Genomic DNA, 11,117 nt, shown 5'->3' on the forward strand with positions numbered 1-11,117 from the left:
AATAAAATATTAATCTTGTAATATATTTATAAAAGCATTTTGAGTACTAATTTATTATTCATATAATAAAATTTACTCTATTTCTTCCTGTCATCCTATCAAGTTGGATGAGTGAAGGCAACCCAAAAGGACCATGCTTATAATCAAATCAAGTACATACCAAAAATAGTTATGGGCTTAAACACCTAATCCAACAGTCTCCCACTTGGATAAGTCTAATAACTAATTTTGCAAGTACGACTTCAGAATCTGATTAGCAATCATAGCTTTCAATTGCCGCTGTCAAACTCTGATCTTAACTGCAACGTGTCCTTTAGATAAGGGATCATCTATTCCTGCATTCTCAAGATACCGTATAGACATAAGACATGGATTATAATCATTCTCGCTGTCTATGTGTTGTTTACTGATTTCCAATTTAAGACGACTAGCAATAGACTTCAGTTAAACATATCAACTTAGTCCAGGCTTGGCCAAGTGCTTAGGTGTAATCACTAAATCATTGAGGGATCCACATATACCGCTTTTATCTTACCAGCATAACATTTATGATCCCACTAGCTTTGACATGTACTAAAAAAAACAATTGGACTTCTAGAAATCAATAATTATTGATTTTCTTACCAAACTTCAGTTTTATGATACAAGATGCTTCGATAAGACTTTATCTAAGCTTCTCAAATTCACACACCCCTCCTTAGATTGCTCATATGTATGTCTAAACGATTTCAAAACTTATACAAATAAGTCCCAAATGTTCAAACTAATTGCCAAATCTCTCAATTCAAAGAATAAAGAGGGATTTCGTAATCATAATCGAATTTGAGAATGCAATTTACACAATCGCTATCTCCTTAAAATCTTCCTAGTGAAAGTCTTCCCCCTCAATAATTATCATGAAGTGGAGAGAAACCTTACCACTTGGATTTTATGGTGTATGCGTTCCTATCCATGTGAATTTATCATAAGCATTATCACAAGACAATGTTTGTGACAAATCTAAACTTATATGGATTGAACGTGGTCAATCCTTATTTCTTGCTAGCTGGTAGCACAAGGGCCTACCATGTCTTCCAAGTAGTTGTGCATCTCACCCATACAAATCAATGAACTTTCATTGATTAAGGTTCTTTTCCTTTGTTCATTCAAATGAGAACTTATAGAACTCACATGTATAGTCAACTCATCTGCAATGGCACAGAAACAACAATATGTCAACACAATAGGTTATTAAACCTCAAGTCGTGTTCTAGTGATTAACAGTAGGATTACTCTTGATTAGTTCATGACACTTTTCAAGATCATTTACTCTCCCACTGACCTCTTGACATATAAGATTCTCTTGTCAAGAAATATTCCATGACAAACAAATATTAAAGAGTTAGTGTGAATTCTTATCAAGACAAACACTTCACATAATTGGTCTAAGTTGATCTTTGTCTTATCCAAGACATCACAACTTACCAATTTCAAATTTGTAAGAGTAAGAAACATTTCTACTCCATATTTGATGAGTGTTATAAACCTTCTTAGGATATTTCACTCAAGACACAATCTTGGAGTATGACTCTAAGACTTGATTTTGGAACGAAGTATGATTCACCTTTTGATTTAAGCATTCCAACAATTTCCAATTCCTCTTCTTAGCCATACTAGTGCACTAAGGTGCCCTTAGAGGATTAATTTTCACACGGTTTCATAATCACTATGTTCATCATCAAATACGATACTTAAGTACCCTCCCTTCTTTTTTATATTGGAGAAACTTTTATCTTTGTACCTAATTCGTTCTTCATATTCGTTCCGCTTTATATTGAAACCTTTTCAATGATTCATAATTACACTTAATCTTGTAAGCATAACCATATTTATTAAACTTTTAGCAAATCATGAGGAATATTATTATCGTTCTTTGTGGTGGACTTGACCTAGTGCACAAGAATGCGTACTAGATCCTTTAGTCCTTCACTTGACTCACATACTTATGTAAACAAGGAATTAATCTTCATATCCCAAATATGAAGGTTCTCATTCATCATACAATACCAGTTGCATGATTCCAAGTTTCTGTCCAATTGAAACTTAGGTGATGAGAATAATTCCTTATTTGGTAAATTTTCGATACTACCACAAATGATATAACTAAGAATCACATAATATTACTAACAATAGAAACATACAAACATCAATTTTCACAAAAGTCATTGCAAGGATATATATAAATAAGACGAAAATCAAAATTTATTTTATTTATAAAATGCAGAAAAACTTGTCCTTACAAAGCAATTACAAATGAAAACTATGTTATTAAATATTCCTAAGCGATCTATCATAACTCCTATGAAGCAGCTCAAAACTCTGATCATCGAACCATGCGATCAAAATCCATCTCTTCGCGATCAGACTTAGCATACTTTTCCTTTATGCTTCCTTTCTTTTCTTCAATTCTACAAAACATCAAAAAGCAAACTTATCACATCATGTATTAAGAATCTACAAATAGGAATTTAATAGAGTTAGATAGTGGATTTTGCCCGAAGCAGAGTGATATATCTTGACTCTCACATCCTTGCGATCCTTCAGGTAGATAGGATAGCTTTGCGACCAATGCCCCTTCTCTTGGATGTAGAAGAAAATAGACTCTTTTAGAATAGCACATGGGACAATCTCATATTCAGCCTTTCTCATTACCATCCGGTCAAATGGTTTGACCATGGCTAGTCCTTTTCCATCGGGAACAGAAGATTTTTCTGGAATTCCAATGTTGTCATCGTCAATATCCATGGAAGTTTGGGAGGTTGACCTACCAGTTAAATTTGCTTACCAGTACGCCAAATCATTGTGGATTCGACAACAATTACGAAATAGGTGAGATCGATAATGGTCACGTCGAGGTCTTTCATATAGTAATCTTTTATGAACTTACTATATGACTTAGCAAGTGATTGAAGATCCAAGTAAACAGCCAACTTCCTTGAGATATCGACACCCAACATTCCCAGCCTATCAATATGTAACTTCATCTCCAAGATGTGAGCACGTATAAAATTTCCATCTTCATGTTTGTAACTTCCGAACTTCAAGGTATATTGTTTATTTATGCCTTTTGGAAGGACTATTGAGCAACTCGACAAGTTGGTGCTACAACTCGTCGAGTAGGGTCGTGATGTGTCTCATGGATTAATGATCTACTCAACGAGTGTGAGAGCCGACTCGCAGAGTAGACGCTGTGAAGAGAAACCTTAAATCCCTGGGTTTGGGGCCTATTTAAGGACGCTTATAGCCTCATTTGCGACTCACCAACTGTTACCTTTACTGAGATAAAACCCTAATCGGCCATTGATCTTACAGAGGGTATTTGAGCCAACATTAAGTGTTTCATGCATCTTTTAAAGAGAATGGAAGGATTCCAAGCCAAGGGAAAATAAGGGGCTGTTAGATCCGTTGTTATTTCAACTTAGATCTTCTGGAAAAGGTATAAAGCTTACATCTTTCTCATTTTGTTGAGTAGATCTCATGATTTTGGGAGTCTAGGGCTTTTTCCATCTAATATGAGGACTTTGAGTGTTTTGAGTTCATATAGTGGTTTGGGCTTCAGATATGAACCATGTGAGGTCCCTTGAGTCCAAAAGTCCCTACTTTATTCAGCTATAATAACGCTCTTGAGTGAAAAACCCTTATTAGAGTATTTTTTGGCATTTCAAGCCCTAAGTGCCATGTATGGACGTAAAGCTCTTGCCTTTACGTGATAAACGAGCATTAAGAGTGTTAATCTAGAGTTTGGGAAGGTTTTCTACATTGAAATCTTCTAAATGAGAAAAGATTCTGAATGGACTCGCTGAGTCGATGAGCCAACTCGACGAGTCAGTTAGGGTTTGTCCCGATGAGTTAGCCATGCTATTACTCAGCGAGTTAGGACTTAACTTGATGAGTTGGACCTTCATGAAGACTGATAAGGGACGAGTGGACTCGATGAGTCACATGAGTGAACTCGGTGAGCCAGGTCAAACTTGGACTGTTGACTCGAGTTTGACTTCTGTTGACTTTAGGGTTAGTCAATATGAGTAATGGGGACAGGGCTAAAATGGTCTTTTACCCATTCCATGAATTTGAGAGAAAGAGAGAGCAACCTTGGTGAAGTTAAGTAGGAATAGAGTATTAATTAGAGACAGTTATCCTATGTATTAGGCAGAGGCTAGTTCGAGATTTCCAAGCACGAGACTTGTACTTACTAGCTTACAAGGTGTGTCTTCTCATTATACTTGCCATAAGTGGGTATCCTTGTGTGACTAAGATGTCTTATGTGCTTATTATTGTATTGTGCTACCTTGCATTTTGTCCTTGTGATTTATGCTTATAGTTGTGAACTTATTAAGTTAGGGCCAGAGGGTCCTCCTGAGTGGTGGGACCATAGGGTCTCCACTGGAACACATTGATCAGAGGGTCGTATTGAGTTAGCCTCGAGTGGCTAATGCAATATGTGTGATATTTTGGGGAACTCAGTAACCATTATGCTTACTGTGTTATGTGTTATGTGTTTTAGGTACTTCTATGGATCACGAGAAGGTGCCGACCTGATTGTACACACATCATCGATTGAGTTATGATTTAGAGGATCCTGGAGTTTTGAAATATGAACAGTTTTTTATATGAGATTTGATGATTTGACATTGTGACATTTTGTGTTTATTTATTGAGACAAATGTGTTTTTAGATTGAAAATTTTGGTTTGAAATTTTACATTGTTACAAGTTGGTATCAGAGCCTTGTTTAAGTGATTCGGATGCACCTCCGGGTTTGTTTGGACTTAATTGGTGATTTGAGAAGAATTTTTCAAAATAAATGATTTTTCTAAAACGAGAAAAGCTTTTAAGAGAAAACGAGTTGGAGCAGTGTGTACAATCAGCCAGAGACCGAATGGTGATTTCCCAAAATACCTTACTTTTATGTTATGCAATACTTATGAGATATTTTACTAGAATTGCATGCTAGAGGGTAGGCTAGGTATTTCATATTCTAGGGCTAGAGTTCCCTAATTTGTGATGCCTTAGCCTAGAGAATGATTTTGTTCAGTGTTATCTGTTATTTGATTGAGTAGGTGCTGAGTTCTGGGTCAGGAGATAATCTAGGAAGAGATACATAGATGAGTTTAATAGGGGTCTATTGAGAGAGTAGTCTGTGATTCGTGAGATATATAGTATTTGTGAATAAGAATCCTAGGAAGAGGACTTGGGGTGACTACAAATGGGGTGTGGAAGATAGTATTGGGCCGCACTTGTGGAAAGTGCGACAAGTGTCATGAGGGATCGTGCCGTGCGGGGATTTGCTACAAGTGTGGCAAGGATGGGCATATGGTGAAGGATTGCCCCACGGGGTTTGCAGTTTTCCTTCACTACAACCAGATCAGCCACTGGAAGGTCGAGTGCCCCCAACTTCATCAGGGATCACCACAGGGATTTGCACCTACTGCTTTGCATGCTGCTGATATTCGGCCAGTGAAGGCCGGGGTTCCGAGGGCTAATGGTAGTGCTTTTCAGCTGACATTGGAGGAGGTCTGCGCAACACCTGATTTCGTGGTTGGTACATGTTTTTCCCTTTTATCCAATTATTTTGAAATTTATTGTTCTTATTTTGTGTTCTATTTAGGTAAATTTCTTGGGAGTTTTGTACCTACCTTAGTGTTATTCGACCCAGGTGCGAGTCGATCCTTCGTGTCCATAGCTTTTAGTCGTCATATCATTATCCAGTGTGAGGCATTGAGTCGTCCTTTGAGGGTTTCTACAGCTGATGAGCATACGGTTTTTACTACTGATGTGCACCGAGGGTGTGTGTTGGAGATTTTTGGTGTCATGTTTCTGATTGATATGGTACCGATTGCGATGGGGGATGTCTATGTCATCGCGGGGATGGATTGGTTGAGTCATTTTGGATTCGTTATCAACTGCGTGCGTTAATTAGTAACTATACAAGACCCTAGTGGGGGAGTGCTGATAATGTATGGTGAGGGTACCAGATCTGGGTCAGCCTTCTGCTCTGCTGCTAGGGCGAGGTAGAGTCAACATCAGGGTTGTATGGGTTTTCTAGCATATGTGTCGCATACATGGGTTACTATCGAGAGACCGAGTTCTTCTGCTGAGGTTCCGATAATGAGAGAGTTTTCGGATGTTTTTCCCGAGGAGCTAGCGGGTGTGCCTCCTGAGAGGCAAGTGGAGTTCTGGATTGAATTGGTTCCGCGAGCAGTGCCTATCGCCAGGTCACCTTATTTCCTTGCACTGCTAGTGATGCAGGAGTTATCCTCATAGTTCTCGGAGCTGTTGGGGAAGGAATTTATCAGATCGAGTAGCTAGCCATGGGGGGCGTCGATCCTTTTTGTCAAGAAAAAGGATGGTTCACACCGGATGTACATTGATTACAGGGAGTTGAACAAGTTGACAGTCAATAATCGTTATCCACTTTTGAGGATCAATAATTTGTTGGATCAGTTGCAAGGTCGTCTTGGTTTTCCAAGATCGATTTAAGGTCGGGATATCATCAGATGAAATTCTGTGAGGAGGATATCCAAAATACAGCCTTTAGCACTCATTATGGGCACTATGAGTTCATGGGGATTCCTTTTGGGCTCACAATGCACCGGCATCATTCATGGATCTTAAGAACAGTGTGTGCAGGAACATGTTGGATCGATCGGTGATCGTGTTCATCGATGATATCTTGGTGTATTCAAGATCTAGAGAGCAACATGAGGAACACTTAAGAGAGATTCTTGGGATTTTTGAGATTGGAGAGGCTGTATGCCAAATTCTCCAAGCGTGAATTATGGTTATGAGAGGTCCAGTTCCTGGGACACCTTGTTAATCAGAATGGGATATTTATTGACCCGACCAAGATTGAGGCAGTTATGCGATATTAGGCGCTGAGATCCCCATCCGAGATCAGTAGTTTTCTGGGATTGGTTAGTTACTATCCGGGATTTATCATAGATTTCTCCAAGATTTCCGTCCCCCTCACCAGGTTGACCCGGAAGGGTGTTACTTTTATTAGGGGTCCCGAGCAGCAGGCCTCATTTCAGACACTTCTCCATAGATTGTGCGAAGCCTCGATGTTACCGCTTCCAGAGGGAGTGGAGGAATTTTTGGTATATAGTGATGCATCTATATCAGGGATGGGCGCGGTGCTGATTCAGAGGGGGCACGTGATAGCATACGGGTTGAGGAAGATGAAGCCTCACGAGACGAAATATCCCACCCACAGTCTAGAGCTGAGGGCAGTGGTGTTCCCCCTCAAGATCTGGCACCATTATCTGTACGGTGTTCGGTGTACCATATTTACTGACCACAAAAAGCTTGAAGTATCTCATGGATTAGCCCAATCTAAAAATGAGACATAGGAGATTGTTGGATGTGGTGAAAGACTATGACTGTGAGATCCTATGTCATCCGGGCAAGGCTAATGTGGTAACCGACGCCTTGAACCGTAGAGCCGAGAGTGCTCCGATCCGAGATATGTGTATGAGGATGACAATGATGACTCCAGTCTTAGATTCCATTTGAGAGGCCTAGATCGAGGCTGTGATACCAGAAAACCCCAAGAGGAAGCAGGTAATTGGGCAGGTGTCTGAGTTTATGACGGAAAGTCGTGGGCTTATAACTTTCTGAGGGCAGATTTAGGTGACCTATACAGCTGGAGCCTGGCATATACTAATGGTGGAGGCGCATAGTTCGAGATTATCGATGCATCCCGGGGTCACCAAGATGTATTTGGTCCTAAAAAGGGATTACTAGTGGCCCTATATGAAGAGGGATGTGGCTTGGATAGTTGAGAGTTACTTGACATGCTGCCAGGTTAAGGCAGAGCACCAATATCCGCATGGTCCATTACAGCCCCTGGAGATTCCCTGCTGGAAGTGGGAACAAATTTCTATGGAATTTATCACCAAGTTAGCGAGGACTGCGCGCGAAGTTGACGTGATTTGTGTGATTGTGGACCGGCTGACGAAGAGCACCCATTTCCTCGCCATCAATGGGAGTTCTTATGTAAAGATATTGGCTGAGATTTATGTGAGGGAAGTGGTAGCTAGGTATGGAGTGACGACCTCGATAGTGTCAGATCAAGACGTGCGCTTTACTTCCAGATTCAGGAAGAAATTTCATGAGGATTTGTGTACCTGGTTACACTTCAGTACCGCATGCCATCCACAAACATATGGTCAGAGCGAGTGGACAATTTAGATGCTTGAGGACATGCTGCGTGCATGTGTTATGGATTTTAGAGGAGGTTGGGACACTTATTTTCCTTTGACTAAGTTTTCTTCCAACAACAACTATCATTCAAGTATTTATATGCCTCCCTTTGGGTTTCTTTGTGGGTGAAGGTGTCGGACTCCTATTTGTTGGGTAGTGGTGGGGCAGCGAGTGATGGGTGGCACCGAGATAGTGTTGAAGATGACTGAGAAGATTCAACAGGTAAGACAGAGGTTACTGATGGCCTAGAGTCACCAGAAGAGTTATTTAGACAGGCGACGATCCGAGCTGGAGTTCCAAGTCAGAGATTTTGTAGTCCTGAAGGTGTCCCCTTGGAAAGGGGTGATCCGATTCAAGAAACGGGGCAAGCCGGGTACCCGATACATTGGTCCTTTCAGAGTGACTGCCAGAGTGGGTAAGGTATCTTACCGGCTGGAGCTACTTGTAGAGTTGAGTTAGATCCATAACACCTTCCACGTGTCTCAGCATAGGAAGTGTGTAGCCGATGAGACGGAAATGGTGCCATTAGAGGATATTTAGGTGGATACGAGCCTGAATTACATTAACAGGTAGATTGCGATCGTTGATCGAAAGGTGAAGGTTATGAGGAACAAAGAGGTGCCCCTGGTTCAGGTCCAACGGCAGCATCGAAGAAGGTCCAAGTTGACTTGGGAGCCAGAATCCGAGATGCGAGGGCAGTACCTAGCGTTATTTCCAGAGCAGGACTTCGAGGGAAAAGTCTCATTCTAGTGGTGGAGAATTGTAAAATCCGGACTTCCAGGTATATTTTTTATTTATGTTTTTGGAAACGACTATTGAGCGACTAGACGAGTTGGTGCTACAACTCATTGAGTAGGATCGTGATGTGCCACATGGATTAATTATCTACTTGACAAGTCCAAGAGACGATCTCAGGATTTTGGGGCCTATTTAAGGACACTTATAGCCTCATTTTCGGCTCACTAGCTGTTACCTTCACTGAGAGAAAACCCTAATCAGCCGATGAGCTTAAAGAGAGTATTTTGAGCTCACTTTAAGTGTTTGGTGCATCTTTTGAAGAAAAGGGAAGGATTCCCAACCAAGGGATGAGAAGGGGCTGTTAGACTCGTGGTTATTTAACCTTAGAGTTTCTAGGAAAATTATAAAGCTTACATCTTTCTCATTTTGTTGAGTAGATCTCATGATTTTGGGAGTTTAGGGCTTTTTCCATCTAATATGAGGACATTGAGTGTTTTGAGTTCATATATAGGTTTCAACTTCAGATCTAGACCATGTGAGGTCCCTAGAGTCCAAAAGTCCCTAATTTATTCGACCATAATAAGGCTCTTGAGTGAAAACCCCTTATTAGAGTATGTTTTGGGCATTTTAAGCCCTAAGTGTCATGCATGGACGTAAAGCTCTTAGCTTTACGTGATAAACGAGCATTAAGAGTGTAGATTTAGAATTTGGGAAGGTTTTCTACCTTGAAATTATCTGAATGATAAATGAGTCTGAATGGACTCGCCGAGTCGATGAGCCAACTCGACTAGTCAGTTAGGATTTGTCACGATGAGTTAGCCATGCTATTACTCGACGAGTTAGGGGTTAACTCAATGAGTTGGACCTTCAAGAAGACTTCTAAGGGACGAGTAGATTCGACGAGTCACATGAGTGCACTCGACGAGCCAGGTTAAACTTGGAGTATTGACTCGAGTTTGACTTTTGTTGACTTTAGGGTTGGTAAACATAAGCAATGGGGACCATGGAGGGTTAAAATGGTCTTTTACCCATTTCAAGAATTTGAGAGAAAGAGAGATCAACCTTGGTGTAATTGAGTACGAATAGAGTATTAATTAGAGATGGTTATCCTATGTATTAGGCGGAGACTAGTTCGAGATTTCCGAGCACGAGACTTGTACTTACTAGCTTACGAGGTGAGCCTTCTCATTATACTTACCATGAGTGGTATCCTTCTGTGACTGAGATATCTTATGTGCTTATTTGTGTAATATGCTATCTTGTGTTTTGTCCTTGCGATTTATGGTTATAGTTGTGAACTTATTGAGTTAGGGCCTGGGGGTCCTCCCGAGTGGTGGGACCAGAGGGTCTCCACTGGAACACATTGACCAAAGGGTCGTATTGAGTTGACTTCGAGTGGCTAATGCGATATGTGTGGTATTTTGGGGAACTCACTAAGCTTTGTACTTACCGTGTTGTGTGTTATATGTTTCAGGTACTTCTACGGATCACGGGAAGGCATCGGCCTTATTGTACACACATCAGCGATTGAGTTATAATTTTGAGGATCCTGGAGTTTTGAAATATGAAGAATTTTTTATATGAGATTTGATGATTTTACATTGTGACATTTTTTGTTTATTTATTGAGACAGTTGTATTTTTAAATTGAAAATTTTGGTTTAAAATTTTACGTTTGTATAGTGTTTGCTTGCCAATATGGCTTAATTGACCTTGAAAATTTCAAGTCAACGAACACATGGGACAGGGCGAATTATTGGAGGAGGTGGAGGAAGTCATGCATGATTTCCATTTCCACGATCCAATCGTGGAATATCATCTTCATCTGGAAAGTTTTTTCCAAAGCATTCAGGAAGACCATAGTTGTTAGAATTTGACATCCACAAAAGGGAGAAATTAAAGTTAGTTGATATAATTCCTTAATATAAGAACCAAATGAAATATTAAGCCTAGGATCCAACACAATATTCTACAATTTGGAAGAGGGATGCCGTAATCCAATTGCAGAATATTTGAAGTTAGGTAAATGACGATTTACCAATTTCCACCATGAAAAACGAAAAAGAATATTAGATTTTAAATGAATTGAAATTCCTAGATCTTTTGAGATTCATTGAACTTTTCAATGACATGTTTACTC

The 11,117-nt window shown here is 40.1% G+C and overlaps 1 protein-coding gene across 1 annotated transcript; it reads left to right on the forward strand.

The window, feature by feature from the left end:
* Positions 1-5,351: 5,351 nt before the first annotated feature.
* LOC145036319 (uncharacterized) lies at positions 5,352-5,954 on the forward strand. Its single transcript, XM_078984767.1, has 2 exons — positions 5,352-5,580; positions 5,647-5,954. Exons 1-2 carry the CDS (start codon positions 5,352-5,354, stop codon positions 5,952-5,954), a joined length of 537 nt encoding a protein of 178 aa, XP_078840893.1.
* Positions 5,955-11,117: the final 5,163 nt, after the last annotated feature.

The sequence above is a fragment of the Lactuca saligna genome, chromosome 3 (assembly GCF_052625555.1).
Source record: "Lactuca saligna cultivar CGN05327 chromosome 3, ASM5262555v1, whole genome shotgun sequence".
In the NCBI taxonomy this organism is placed as follows: domain Eukaryota; kingdom Viridiplantae; phylum Streptophyta; class Magnoliopsida; order Asterales; family Asteraceae; genus Lactuca; species Lactuca saligna.